Source organism: Rhinoderma darwinii, chromosome 7, assembly GCF_050947455.1.
Source record: "Rhinoderma darwinii isolate aRhiDar2 chromosome 7, aRhiDar2.hap1, whole genome shotgun sequence".
NCBI lineage: Eukaryota > Metazoa > Chordata > Amphibia > Anura > Rhinodermatidae > Rhinoderma > Rhinoderma darwinii.
This window is the reverse complement of record NC_134693.1, coordinates 64,986,267-65,002,545: the sequence shown is the minus strand read 5'-3', so window position 1 is coordinate 65,002,545 and position 16,279 is coordinate 64,986,267. Positions and strand designations below refer to the sequence as shown.

General features: G+C 39.8%; 1 protein-coding gene across 1 annotated transcript in view; it reads right to left on the bottom strand.

The window, feature by feature from the left end:
- ATF6 (activating transcription factor 6) overlaps positions 1-16,279 on the bottom strand; it is a 100,549-nt gene that overhangs the window by 61,539 nt on the left and 22,731 nt on the right. Inside the window, exons 6-7 of the mRNA XM_075832264.1 lie at positions 2,036-2,236; positions 429-643 (exon numbers count right to left, since the gene is read on the bottom strand). Coding sequence (XP_075688379.1) covers positions 429-643; positions 2,036-2,236 — 416 coding nt within the window. The remainder of the gene's footprint in view (positions 1-428; positions 644-2,035; positions 2,237-16,279) is intronic.

Sequence of the window (16,279 nt, the reverse complement as noted above, 5' to 3'; positions counted from 1 at the left end):
TTTTTCAAAAGCTTGCTAAATCTTAAGATGGCCATTGTTGTAACAATTTTTTTTTAAATGATCTGACAAATGTTTCACTCCTTTTACAACCATTTAGTCTATGGTAATAAAAGCTAGTTTACAACCAATGGAAACCTGCTGCATCAGCCAGAAATCTTTACTACCGTTCAAGAAAAACACTTGTGTCAATGCCAGTCAGTTTTCCATGAAAGCTCGTCATATTGTGGGACAATCTTTACTTCTACGACCCACTTTTGGCAACTTTGTACTGAAGATAGGGGTGGATATGAATCCTCTGCCGTTATACTCAAAAGGTCTAATGCCCATGTGACCCTGATAATATGAAACCTGGAATAAAAGCATCCTGAATCTGGAAACTAAAGGACTGGCTTTTGAAACATTGACAAAACATATTGTTCACTACTTACATCAGCTCCACAATCCGTGGTCTGGATCGATGTCTGTGAAAGTGGTTTGACTGGTGACGTTTTCCCATTTTGAACTGCATTGTGGGACAGCAGGTGTATGGATGGTGTTGCGAGTGGCGGAAGTGCTCCATTTACAGCGAGTACGGGTTGTGAAGTTACCATCCCAGGGGCAGGAAGTTGTACAACAGCAGAAGGGGTTAAAATAACTTTTTGACCTGTGTAAAATAGAAATAAATCACCACACAAGGCATATCTTCAATTTCTATATACAGTTGACCGATGAGTTTATCATTAAAGGGGTTGTCTGACCATGACAACCTCTGTCCATATGTCCTTTTAGGGAATACGAACGTCATAGAAGAGACCCCCAACTCTGGACCACCTTTTATGTGCCAGAACTTGACTAGGCCGGTGCACGGGAAATGTATGTCTAACATAAAAAGCAACAAAGTATAGACAAGGAGTAAGAACAGGTAATCAAACACATATTGTGCTACCCACATATCATCTATGACCTTTTCCCAGCAGATATGATCGACCAATGACTGAACCACTTTGGAAAAAAATGCTCTGAATCAGAAACCCCCAAGTGTCTTGTCCAAGAGCATCTCTACATACCCCCTACTACTAGGAAGGGATGGGGGAGAGGGACTAGCATTTGTGGTTTGTGCAAGAAACCAAAGAAATTCTCACTCTCCACAGAAATGTCTTTACCCTGGCATGAAAAAAAATGGAGGGCACTAATATGGGACATGTGGAAAAGGGAAACTACCACAAAACAGCGTGATGAAACATACTTTCTTGCTCATGCCGAGGGTCAACTCTATTGCATATACACTGATTGATCAATTAGAAATTACGCATTTTAACACAATTTCAGAGACGAAATGTAAAATAAAAAAATAAATAAAAAAAAGTTGAACAATTTTGCAAATACTTTGCTGTTTCTGCATTTCAACATCGCTGCTTTTAATACTTGTTAAAAAATTGTTGGCTTTGTTTGGTCCACACAGCAGTTCAGCTCCATTCCATTGGCTTAATGTGACCCAAAGGCCGCTTTCAGACAGGTGTAATACCTGTACCTTGTCCCTCCCCCCGATCAGCTTACCCGATCATCGGACAAAAAAATATACTGGTCCCCTCAGCACACTGGGCAGTGTCATGGCGTTGTATGTTTCCCAGCATGCTGAGGGAGAAGTATAGTTTTATTTTTTTTCCCACTTTATGTCCACTGGGGAGGGGGTTGGCCAGCAGAAAGATGCAACACATTTATTAACAGGCATGCACCTCTAAAAAACAAAACAAAAAAACAAAGAAACTCTAGTATCTTACGTATCTTAGTCTAAAACGAAGGCTACCATATGAAACGCCAGTCTTCTGCCCAAACGTATAATATTGTAAAACGTCATTCAAGGGGAGAGTTTCTTTAATAATAATAATAAAAAAAATAAAACACAAAGACGAATATGATAATACAAGATGTAAAGCAATAATTTCATATAAACACGATTGGCTGGCTATAATATTTTAGCATGCCCTTTCTATGCACACGTGTTATGGAGTGCCACGATGAGTTGCGCACCGTGTTTACTTCAACATTTGCTTACCGGCTTGTGGTGTTGGCTGAATTGTAATTAGTGGCTGTGGCTTTGGCAACAATGTGGTAAAGGGCTGAAATATAATAGCTTTAGGGGCTATTACGGAGGATGACTGGATGTCTGCAGAGGTAGGAAACAGGATAGTTTTCGGTTGTATGGATGGCTTAGGCACAACTGGAGCAAGTTTTCTCAGTTTGGTAGAAGAGTTTCCTGAGGTATAATGAACATGAAATACAAGTTCATAATGCTACACACAAAAATAACTAACTTTAAAAAGGAAAAAAAATATTTGCTGTTTCAAAAGAACTTTGCTCTGGAATGATGGGGGTCTTGCTGTTCTAGACACACACCAGACCAGCCACGATGCTCAGTCTCTGAACGCCGACACAGTAAGACGTGCAGACATGAGTTGAGCTACTAAATCTAGTATAAAGCTAAATGCACCTTATAAACAGCTGCTAACATTCACACATATGTAAGAAAATGTATTGATGTATAAATGCAGTGTAGTGGCCAGTGAATTGCAAACCTGTTTGTGTAAAAGTGACACTGAAATCGGGTGAAAACATTTACTCCTGTTTATACCTGATCACTAGTATATCTCACATATCTCCACTTCTATGAACATGACTAAAGAGGAGAAAACGTTTTCACCTGGCTCGAGTGTCATTTTTATACAAACTGGTTTGCAATTCACTGGCCATTTCACTGAATTAACATATCAACTCAACCAGATTGAAATCCGCTTCTAGCAAATTTTAATTGACTGACCAGTGTGACTATCGCTTCAGATATTATGTCTGGGCTAAATCGCTAAATTCAGCATTGACATCTCTTATTCCCTAGGATCCTAGCTGAAGTCATGGCGACGTAGGTCATCGTTACTTTCAGTCTACCACTTCCCTCTAGTGGCAGTAGTGGGGGAAGCAGTGCATTAAGACTACTAAAGATCATCAAAATCTATGTGAATAGAGCGGCCAGACACAGACTGATTCATTTTAACGCTAAAAAACATCAAAGAAAGCAAAAAGATGAATTATCAAATGGGCGCCACCAAATGGATTGCAGGAGTAATACACTTGAAAAAGATGACCACCACTTCATTCACGTAGTACGCGTTTCGAGGTCGTTCTGACATCTTCATTGGGTACATACAGGTTTTCTCAGACACCCAGAATATAAGTAGCAGTCATACCCACCTTCCAAAAATGGTAGCGACGTGACGATATCAAACTAAAAATACAAGTACAAAACGTCACAAAATAAAAACACCCATCAAAATAAATATGTTATGTAGTAAAACACAAAGTCCAGCTGAAGGTAGGGAGCCACCATAACACACATTTACATGGGCACAGCACAACAAAACATAAGAAAATAGCCGCAAAGAGATCGCACAGCAAAAAAACTATGTGAATCATGACAGAAAAAACATTATATATATATATATATATATATATATATGCATCTGATATAATTCATATGTCTTATTTGCATAAATATAATTAAGTGCATACGTTTCCCCTACCTTCAAGGTATAAGTAAGGACTATAGAGCCTGAACACAAATTCAATATACATACAGTGGCGGATCATCGTTAGGGCGGTTCGGGCCGAGGCTCCCAGGGGGCCCATGGCCACCCGGCCCATAACATTTATGGGCCAGGCGGCACAGGCCCGCTCAGACCCAGTGGTGTCGCTAGCACCGGAGGGGGCCGCGGTGCTAGCGACAGCCACATTCACGTGTATCGGTGTCCTCAGGATGCAGATACAAATGAATACTATAGGCTGCAGGCCACGTTTGGCCTGCAGCCTATAAGGCGCTGGGAGGACTCCCTGCGCAGGCCGGTGTGATGACGTCACTGCGTCACTCTGGTCTGCGCATGTGTCCCGACCGGAGCGGGGCAAGGGAAATACAATATTTTTTTGTTTTGGAGGGCTATGTGACAATATACAGGGGGTGATTACGGTGTGGCGCTATATATAAGGGGCTGGGGTGGATTGCTGTACCTACAGGGGGCGCTGCGTGCGATGCTCCACCTACAGGGGGCGCTGCGTGTGGCACAAAAAGGTAGTGTTAACAATAGTTATGGCGCGGCAGTGGAGAAGGGGGGCCCAAGTTTGGGTAACAGCCCAGGGCCTATGGTCTACTTAATCCGCCACTGTGTACATACCTCAACATTGAAATCGCAACATCAAGAAGGACAAGCCGTAAGGTTAAGCAAATCGAGGAAGTAGCAGGTGTCGTTAAGATTTGCAAATAATCACATTTTCAAGTACCTATGTAGCTCCAATCAGTGGGAGGGACATAAAAACCGGATTGAAAGCAATGTTTTTAAAGCCAAATGAAACCTCAAAAATCGGATCAAGTGTAGTGGGATAATTGAGCGATGCCTCGTGTTCGTCGACGTGCCAGTTATCGCCACTTGTCGCAAACTGACAGGGAAAGAATCCTTGAACTGTGAGACCTTGGTTTATCACTCCGGTAGATCCCTGTACACCTAGGCCGAGATCTCATTCTTGTTTGTATCGTCCTACTGACATACTGCAACGTACAGTCACATTCCAGAAGGTGCGCTACAAAAAGTTAGAACAGCAATAAAAAGGTATCCAGCGGTGAAACCTGTATCTGTCAGGTCAGCGATACGCAGGACCTGCTGTCACCGAACCCATCAGTACCGCTGACCTGTCCGATACAGGTATCAGCGCTAGAATACAAAGCAGCTGTATCTCAAAAGTAATACAATATTTTTAATAAAAAGTAATTAGAAAGTTACACAAAACACACAGATACAGATGTAGCCGTCTTTATCTCGGCTTTTAACGCATTAAATACACAGTGGCAAGATACCTTATCTTGACTTCAACGACATTTCAATGGCTTTTGTGGTGTGATATAACGCTGCAGCAAGTTAGCAGTCAAAAGGGGTATATAGCCTTCTAGTTAACCCTAAACGGTGAAGGATTCACCTAGAACATTAGATTTAAAAAAATACCTATGCTGTGGGATGATCAGTCATGAGAATAAAAACTTTCAAATGATAAGCGAAAATGATCAAAAAAATTTGGAAAAATACCTAGGACTGTTGCATCTAGTAGTTTGGCTCAACTTTAGGAGACGACCAGGGGCTAGGATATTTGAAGACTCCTCACCCCTGGTAGATCAAACAGAATATCCTACAGTGGGGGATCTATTTATCCGATGGGCCAGAATTTCTTCAAAATAGCCCTAACGTTGGAAGTTATAAAGGTAGGTCTGTAGAGATCAGTGCTTTGTTTTTTTGCTCCCACTGGTTCTATCCTTTTCGCTTTTCAAACAATCCTCCTGTGATCATTTCTTAGTTTCTATTATAGGCCGATGACCAGATCTGTCTTGAATAGCACTTGCTAGATGAGGTAGAAAAAAGAAACACGGCGCCGCAGATCAGATTCTGACAAATGGTAATAGAATTGGGTCAATGAGACAATTCCGCTCACCTCGGGTGATGGACACCAAATGGGTGTCGACAAAACTTAGGAAGCTGCAGCCAGGTCCACAACACAGCCAAACGAGGTTTGCTGTCGGTTTGTAGTAGTTTAGAAGTAGGAAAACGGAACCACCGGCGCTGCTTGGATCTTTAGTCGATACAAAATACACAACCAGCGTGATGGGTTAAGTGTATAGAGTTTAATGTTGATAGGCTACGCGTTTCGACGTCGAACTGACGTCTTCCTCAGGCCAATACAGACTGTGCGGTTCCTGCCTTATTTAAGCATCAGGGCCAGGAAAAAGACCGCCAGTTGTTATAGGTCAAAGGTCACATGAGATACAGAAAAAAACCACACAGAAGGAAGAAGCAGCATTAAAAGCAATTACAAGTATCATTATACGATAAGAATCAACGGGATTAACAACATGTTTAGAAACTGTTTTAAAACTCTCAGTTCTACTGACAGATCGGTACCGTATTTTCAAAGAGAAATTTATATAACAGCAAAAACCTTTATTTATGTATAGGACTGTGGGTGAATAAACGATAATATATTAAATATTTACTTATGTCTGAGTTTTTATGTGTTTTAACTAATATTAACGGAAGAACCAAATGAAGCCCAAGAAGTGCTGAGTCATAGCGTCCTTGGTTACTAGGAGTAAGAGAAGACTACGGGGAGCTGTAGGGGAACAAAAGGGTTTCAATGAACCGCATATTTGGACCGCACGGGTATACAATAATGGTTGAGAGCGTCCTTGGTTACCGGTTGTCACGAACACAAAGATGTCAAGGGGGAAAGAAAGGCTTATGCTGGATCGCACAGTAAGCTGCATCAGGTCGCGGGACTCCGCGCTAGGAACCTTGAAAGAGGCACCTGCAACGGAGCTGGTGAGTGGCAGGACGTCATGTTAGTGGGATATTGGTTATTAGTGATTACTATGGATCTCTTTCATTAATATCCGATTAGGTAAATGGTTATTATTTAAAAACCATCTACAAGGTTAAAACGGTGGCAAATATGTCTGAATTGGTATCGATTAAATTGATTTTGTATGTCGATATCATATATGTTTATAGAAGTTTGTAGATGGACCGACAAATTCTTTTTATAAAAATAGAATAAATTAAAACAAAATAACCTTTTAAGAGAATTTGTACATACACTGAGGAACGGGGGTCAATCTCATTAATATTATGGACTAGTGTTATTCCAATCATAGAGGTCAAAGGTAGAAAGTTAAAAACCTCTTAAAGTTGCGGTAATGTTTGCTGGTTGGTTTTTTATTATTATTTATTTTTATTCTAAAGATGACTCAGTAAGGTCATTCAGACCATTTGGATGTAGGGTTTCCAATTTAAAAATCCAATAATTCTCCCTTTGCTTTAGCTTGACAAATCTATTTGGTAGGTCCACTGATATTTGTTCGATTGGGGTGACCTTAATCTCGGAAAAATTGCACTTATGTTTATACAAACAGTGACGGGACACACTTTGTTTTACAAAACCCCTCGTGACATTAAACCTGTGGTTATTAATTCGGTTCCTTAGGGTTTGCGTGGTTCGGCCCACATATTGCAGATTGCAAGTGCACTGCAGTAGATAAATGACATAGGAGCTACCGCAATTTAAAAAATCTTTAATCATAAATTTTTCCCCTGTTTTTATGGAGTGATAATCCCTGCAATTGTTTGAGATGTTATTACAACATAGGCATCTGTTTTGGCCGCATCTAAAGGAACCTTTAAGATTTGGGAGTAAACCGTGATTTATTATTTTGACATTCCGTAGTTTGCTCGGGGCTATTAGGTTTTTTATTGTTTTAGCCCGTCTATATGTAATAATAGGTTTCTCTGGTATTAGGGGTTTTAAAAGAGGGTCGTTTGTTAAGATATGCCAATGTTTTTTAAAAAAGTTGGCTATGGTCTTACTCTCTTTATTGAATGTGGTTATAAAATTGGTTTTAGCCCTCTCACTACTTGATTTTGGCTTAGTATTTGTAAGTTTCAATTCGATACATTCTTTTTGTGTTAGACTTTGGGCTTTTAGTTCGGCACCTTTGATGAGGCTTTTTGGAAAACCTTTTTCATGGAATCTCTGCTTTAAAATCCCACATTCCTGGTTAAAGGTTAGATTGTCTGAGCAGTTCTTTCTAATTCTTCTATATTGTCCGAACGGGATATTTTTGAGCCACGGGGGGTAATGGGCACTTTTAAAATCGAGATAACTGTTCACGTCCACCATTTTGAAATGGGTTTTGGTTGTAAAAAGGCCATTTTCCTTACCAATTGTCAGATCTAAAAAGTCAATGTTTGTGTCTGAGAATTTATGAGTGAATGAAAGGCCAAAAATGTTATTATTTAAAACCTCCATAAAATCATTGGCTGTACTGACGTCGCCGTTCCATATAAAAAACAGGTCATCAATGAATCGCTTATAAAATTAAATTCTGTCTCTAAAAGCATGCTTACTTAGAATGAGGGCTTCCTCGAAAGCCCCCATATACAAGTTTGCATAAGAGGGTGCGAATCTTGTCCCCATTGCACATCCCTTTATTTGTTTGTAAAATTTTCCATCAGAAATAAAAGTATTATGGGTTAATATAAAATCTACGCATTCTATGATAAAATTAATTTGTGTGTTGGGATACCGTAGATCAGTTGCAAGGTAGTCAAGGGTGACTTGTGTACCCTGTGTGTGTGGGATATTAGTGTATAAAGACGATACGTCCGCCGTAAGAAAGTTGATATTAGAAATATCGCAGGTTGACTGTAATTGGAAGAGATCTCTTATGAGATGTGTTGAATCTTTCAAAAAGGATGGCAATTTGGAAACTAGGGGTTGGAGGTGGATGTCTACGAAATGTGATAGGTTACTTGTCAAGGAACCTATTCCTGAAATTATTGGTCGGCCGGGCGGATTGTGAAGAGATTTATGGATTTTGGGGAGATGATACATGAATGGGATGGATGGAAACGGAACGGTCAGAAACATTTTTTCTTTTTTGCATATCAAGTTTTCGGTGAATGCAGTTTCGATCAAGGCTTTATATTCTATTTCAAATTCAGGGATTGGATTGTGTTTCAGTTCCTCGTAATATAAAGTGTCTGATATTAATCTCTGTGCTTCCTTCAAATAATCGGATCGGTCTTGTATGACAATGCCTCCCCCTTTGTCTGCGGACCTAATTACTATGTCATGGTTGTTCTGTAGATTTTTTAGAGCTCTACGTTGGGAAAAGGATAGGTTGTCCCTTATAGTGCTAGTCTGTTGGATGGTTTTTAAATCAGAGCTTACCAGGTTGGAGAAGGTTTCTATGGCTGGACCCCTATGATGGAGGGGATAGAAGGAAGATTTAGGACGAAGATCAGTTGTAACTGGTGCAACAACATCTGATATAATTTGATCTGGTACAGTTACTGATGGGGTGATGGCAAAATGACGTAGTAGGGTTATTTTCCTCATGAATTTATTTAGATCCATGAATAGATCAAAACTGTCGTGTGATGAGGTGGGACAAAAGGACAGTCCCTTAGATAATAGGCTAATTTCGTCTATATTCGGGACAAATTTAATCTAAACCTGGTAAGCTCTGATTTAAAAACCATCCAACAGACTAGCACTATAAGGGACAACCTATCCTTTTCCCAACGTAGAGCTCTAAAAAATCTACAGAACAACCATGACATAGTAATTAGGTCCGCAGACAAAGGGGGAGGCATTGTCATACAAGACCGATCCGATTATTTGAAGGAAGCACAGAGATTAATATCAGACACTTTATATTACGAGGAACTGAAACACAATCCAATCCCTGAATTTGAAATAGAATATAAAGCCTTGATCGAAACTGCATTCACCGAAAACTTGATATGCAAAAAAGAAAAAATGTTTCTGACCGTTCCGTTTCCATCCATCCCATTCATGTATCATCTCCCCAAAATCCATAAATCTCTTCACAATCCGCCCGGCCGACCAATAATTTCAGGAATAGGTTCCTTGACAAGTAACCTATCACATTTCGTAGACATCCACCTCCAACCCCTAGTTTCCAAATTGCCATCCTTTTTGAAAGATTCAACACATCTCATAAGAGATCTCTTCCAATTACAGTCAACCTGCGATATTTCTAATATCAACTTTCTTACGGCGGACGTATCGTCTTTATACACTAATATCCCACACACACAGGGTACACAAGTCACCCTTGACTACCTTGCAACTGATCTACGGTATCCCAACACACAAATTAATTTTATCATAGAATGCGTAGATTTTATATTAACCCATAATACTTTTATTTCTGATGGAAAATTTTACAAACAAATAAAGGGATGTGCAATGGGGACAAGATTCGCACCCTCTTATGCAAACTTGTATATGGGGGCTTTCGAGGAAGCCCTCATTCTAAGTAAGCATGCTTTTAGAGACAGAATTTTATTTTATAAGCGATTCATTGATGACCTGTTTTTTATATGGAACGGCGACGTCAGTACAGCCAATGATTTTATGGAGGTTTTAAATAATAACATTTTTGGCCTTTCATTCACTCATAAATTCTCAGACACAAACATTGACTTTTTAGATCTGACAATTGGTAAGGAAAATGGCCTTTTTACAACCAAAACCCATTTCAAAATGGTGGACGTGAACAGTTATCTCGATTTTAAAAGTGCCCATTACCCCCCGTGGCTCAAAAATATCCCGTTCGGACAATATAGAAGAATTAGAAAGAACTGCTCAGACAATCTAACCTTTAACCAGGAATGTGGGATTTTAAAGCAGAGATTCCATGAAAAAGGTTTTCCAAAAAGCCTCATCAAAGGTGCCGAACTAAAAGCCCAAAGTCTAACACAAAAAGAATGTATCGAATTGAAACTTACAAATACTAAGCCAAAATCAAGTAGTGAGAGGGCTAAAACCAATTTTATAACCACATTCAATAAAGAGAGTAAGACCATAGCCACCTTTTTTAAAAAACATTGGCATATCTTAACAAACGACCCTCTTTTAAAACCCCTAATACCAGAGAAACCTATTATTACATATAGACGGGCTAAAACAATAAAAAACCTAATAGCCCCGAGCAAACTACGGAATGTCAAAATAATAAATCACGGTTTACTCCCAAATCTTAAAGGTTCCTTTAGATGCGGCCAAAACAGATGCCTATGTTGTAATAACATCTCAAACAATTGCAGGGATTATCACTCCATAAAAACAGGGGAAAAATTTATGATTAAAGATTTTTTAAATTGCGGTAGCTCCTATGTCATTTATCTACTGCAGTGCACTTGCAATCTGCAATATGTGGGCCGAACCACGCAAACCCTAAGGAACCGAATTAATAACCACAGGTTTAATGTCACGAGGGGTTTTTTAAAACAAAGTGTGTCCCGTCACTGTTTGTATAAACATAAGTGCAATTTTTCCGAGATTAAGGTCACCCCAATCGAACAAATATCAGTGGACCTACCAAATAGATTTGTCAAGCTAAAGCAAAGGGAGAATTATTGGATTTTTAAATTGGAAACCCTACATCCAAATGGTCTGAATGACCTTACTGAGTCATCTTTAGAATAAAAATAAAAATAAATAATAATAAAAAACCAACCAGCAAACATTACCGCAACTTTAAGAGGTTTTTAACTTTCTACCTTTGACCTCTATGATTGGAATAACACTAGTCCATAATATTAATGAGATTGACCCCCGTTCCTCAGTGTATGTACAAATTCTCTTAAAAGGTTATTTTGTTTTAATTTATTCTATTTTTATAAAAAGAATTTGTCGGTCCATCTACAAACTTCTATAAACATATATGATATCGACATACAAAATCAATTTAATCGATACCAATTCAGACATATTTGCCACCGTTTTAACCTTGTAGATGGTTTTTAAATAATAACCATTTACCTAATCGGATATTAATGAAAGAGATCCATAGTAATCACTAATAACCAATATCCCACTAACATGACGTCCTGCCACTCACCAGCTCCGTTGCAGGTGCCTCTTTCAAGGTTCCTAGCGCGGAGTCCCGCGACCTGATGCAGCTTACTGTGCGATCCAGCATAAGCCTTTCTTTCCCCCTTGACATCTTTGTGTTCGTGACAACCGGTAACCAAGGACGCTCTCAACCATTATTGTATACCCGTGCGGTCCAAATATGCGGTTCATTGAAACCCTTTTGTTCCCCTACAGCTCCCCGTAGTCTTCTCTTACTCCTAGTAACCAAGGACGCTATGACTCAGCACTTCTTGGGCTTCATTTGGTTCTTCCGTTAATATTAGTTAAAACACATAAAAACTCAGACATAAGTAAATATTTAATATATTATCGTTTATTCACCCACAGTCCTATACATAAATAAAGGTTTTTGCTGTTATATAAATTTCTCTTTGAAAATACGGTACCGATCTGTCAGTAGAACTGAGAGTTTTAAAACAGTTTCTAAACATGTTGTTAATCCCGTTGATTCTTATCGTATAATGATACTTGTAATTGCTTTTAATGCTGCTTCTTCCTTCTGTGTGGTTTTTTTCTGTATCTCATGTGACCTTTGACCTATAACAACTGGCGGTCTTTTTCCTGGCCCTGATGCTTAAATAAGGCAGGAACCGCACAGTCTGTATTGGCCTGAGGAAGACGTCAGTTCGACGTCGAAACGCGTAGCCTATCAACATTAAACTCTATACACTTAACCCATCACGCTGGTTGTGTATTTTGTATCGACTAAAGATCCAAGCAGCGCCGGTGGTTCCGTTTTCCTACTTCTAAACTACTTGAATAGCACTTGTACATGAAGCGTCTCCTTAATTTTGACTGTTCTACAAAATCCTCATCCCTCGTGCCGTTCTTCCTTATTCTACTAAACTCCCCATACAGCACATTTTTTTTTTCCAACAATTTAAGGTGAGGACTACTATTAAAATAACTATTTATATCTAGCCCTTTAAAATGGGTCTTGGTACTAATAATCCCATCCATATCTTCTCTAACGTCTAAATCCAAAAATTCTATTGATGTTTCAGAATAATTGAGGGTGAAAGACTAATCTTCGAGTATCATTGCGTCCGAGACAAAAGCGGGACTCCTCCCCGAAGTGGATAGATGTCCAATGCCGTCTTGCTGTGCACCACGATAGCCTTAGAGAGCGGTGGCGTGTGGTCAATGGAACATCTGTAGCTGGACGTCTGGCTCGTAGACCAATGTTGTGCGAACAGGAGGCATCGCACAATCACCCCACACCACTTGATCGGATTTTTGAGGTTTCATGTGGCTAAAAATCTTTGCTTTCAATCTGGCTTTTCTGCCCCTCCCCGATGCCACAGATTGGAGCTAGGTGATTGAAAATGTGATCATTTGCAGATCTTGGCGACGCCAGCAACTTTATCGATTTGCATAACCTTACGGCTTGCCGTTCTTGGTGTTGCCATTTAAATGAGGTATGTATGTTGAATTTGTTTTCAGGCTGTATAGTCCTTACATGTACCTTGGAGGTAGAAATTTATGCAATTTATTAGGCTTGCACTTTAATACATTTACGCCTCATGTACACGACCGTGTGCGACGTCCGAGTCCCGTCAGTGATCCGAGGAAAGGTAGGACATGCTCTATCTTTCCTCGGATCGGAGACTCGGACCATTTTTCACAGACCCGATTCACCTGCTAAAGTGAATGGGTCCGTAAAGACTATTGGGTGCCACTTAGATGCCGTCAAAAACGGCCCGAGTGTCACAGTAGTCGTGTGCAAGAGACCTTATGTAACTATAATTATGCAAATAAGACATAGGATTTACATCAACTGCATGTATTTTGTGTCATGTTTCATGCAAATAAGACATGAATTAGATCAGTTGCATATATATATATATTTTTTTTTTTTTCATAATTTACATATAGTTTTTTGCTATGCGATTTCTTGAATCTATTTGCTTATGTTTTGTTGTGCTATGCCCATGCGTATGTGTTTGATGGTGGCTCCCTACCTTCAGCTGGACATTGCGTGTTTCTGATGTGTGACCTGCACACACCAGCATGCACCCGGCTACACCACTAAATATCATAGTCTTCACTATTATTGTTTTTGCCACTATAGGTTTTAGGCTGGGTTCACACGACCTATTTTCAGGCGTAAACGAGGCGTATAATGCCTCGTTTTACGTCTAAAAATAGGGCTACAATACGTCGGCAAACATCTGCCCATTCATTTGAATGGGTTTGCCGACGTACTTGTGCAGACAACCTGTCATTTACGCGTCGTCGTTTGACAGCTGTCAAACGACGACGCGTAAAAATACAGCCTCGTCAAAAGAAGTGCAGGACACTTATATACATTATATACATTATATGCAGGACACTTCTTTCAGACGAAATTTGAGCCGTTCTTCATTGAACTCAATGAAGCACAGCTCAAAATTTACGGCTGTCAGAGAAGCCTCGCATAATACGAGGAGGAGGAATTACGGCTGAAACGAGGCAGCTGTTTTCTCCTGAAAACAGTCTGTCATTTCAGTCGTAAAAGCCTCTCATCGTGTGCACATACCCTAAGGTTGGGAGACCCTGTAATTTCTGATACATTTATTTTCCATGTATTTTGAACGCATTGATTGTGGGAATTCTAAGAGCAGTGCTGATGCAAATATTTGGATATTGTTTTTGTTTTTTATTTTTTGTTTTTTAAGAGAAATCTGTTGGCGAATTACTTTTTTTCGTTTGACCAACACTATATAATATTTTGGATAAATGGATGTTTTTATTTTGTCACTTTGTATTTGTATCTTTAGTTTGACATCGTCACGTCCCTTCCATTTTTGGAAGGTGGGCGTGACTGCTGCTTAACCCCTTAATGACCAGCCCATTTTTTACGTTTTTCCATCGTCGCATTCCAAGAGCTATAACTTTTTTTATTTTTGCGTCGACATGGCTGTATAAAAGGTCTTGTTTTTTGCGGGACATGTTGTAATTTTTAATAGCACCATTTTGAGGTACATATTATTTATTGATTACCTTTTATTAACTTTTTTGGGGGGGGGGGGGGGGGAATAGAAAAAAAACCTGAAATTGCGCCACTCTTTTTCGCGTCCTAAATCTACGCCGTTTATCGTGTGGTATAAATAACACAATAACTTTATTCAGCGGGTTGTTACGATGCAACAATACCAAATTAGTATAGTTTTTGTATGTTTTACTACTTTTACACAATAAAAACTCTTCTTTTTCAAAATTATTTGTTTTTGTGTCTTCATATTTGAAGAGCCATAATTTTTTTTATTGTTCCGCCGATTCAGTTGTATGAGGGCTTTTTTTATGCGGGACGACGTTGTTTTTTTTGGTACCATTTTGGAGTAGGTGCGACTTTTTGATCACTTTTGATCACATTTTTTTTAAGTCAGGATTCACAGAAAACAGCATTTTTTCCATAGTTTGTTTAATTTTTTACGGCGTTCACCGTGCGAGTTAAATAATGTAATAGATTTATAGTCGGGGTCGTTACAGACACGGCGATACCAAATATGCGTAACTTTTTCACTTTATTTTAATAGTAAAGAAGTTTGTAAGGGGAAAAAGTGGGTTTTTCATTTTTTTTAAATTAACTTTATTAAACTTTTTTTTAACTTTTTTACTAGTCCCACTAGGGGACTTTAATATGCGATCATCCGATCGCTATTATAATACACTGAAATACTTTTGTATTGCAGTGTATTACTGCCCGTCTGTTTAAAACGGACAGGCATCTGCTATGACATGCCTCTGGCATGACCTAGCAGGCATTCACTACAGGCAGACCTGGGGGGCCTTTATTAGGCCCCCAGCTGCCATTGGAGACACAGACACTCGGTGATCTTATCGCCGGGTGTCAGTGGATGAGAGGGAGCTCCCTCCCACTCTCCAAAACAACTCTGATGCGGTGCCCGCTATTGAGCACCGCATCTGAGGGGTTAAACGGGTGAGATCGATACTTATATCGATCTCATACGTTCGAGCAGCGACGCCCACAGCCCTCAGCTACCTCTGGCAGCTGAGAGCAGGGAGATTTGACAGCTCCCTGCTCTGTTTATTTATCCTGATGCAGTGCCGTAAAAAGGATTATGCATCAGAATAAAGCCCATTAGTGGCCGCCGTGAAAAGGCGTATTGGCGGTCACTAACTGGTTAAATTCTGGGTCTGTGAGAACCTGTACGTACCTGATGAAGATGTCAGAACAACCTCGAAACGCGTACTACCTGAATTAAATGTATTTTTCAACTGTATTACTCCTCCAGTCTGTTTTATACATTTGGTGGCGCCCATTGGATCCTGCATCTTTTCGCTTTTTTTGATTGTCTTTTGCATTGGTCTTGATTCGAGGTCTGCAGTTGGATCAGTAGCCACACTAAATGGAGGGACAATATTACATCTGCACGTGCATCCCATAGTTGTGCCTGTTCTTTGCAAACTCTGTTTGGTGAGTGAAGCTCTCTCTCCGCTCAATGGATTATTCACATTTGTCTTTCATATTGCACTATGGAGCGCTTTCCATTTTATCCATTCTAAGGCCTTATTCACATGAACGTATAATACATCCGTGCTACGCACGTGGAAATCCCGCGCGTCGCACGGACCTATGTTACTGAATTGGGCCGTTCAGACTGTCAGTGAATTTCACGCAGCGACATGTCCTATATTTAGCCAGGTTTTGCGCTGCATGCACCCATTGAAGTCAATGCGTGCAAATCCCGCTCGGCACACGGAAGCATTTCCCGGTGCCGCGCGTGATTCGCGCAACAGCAGTAAA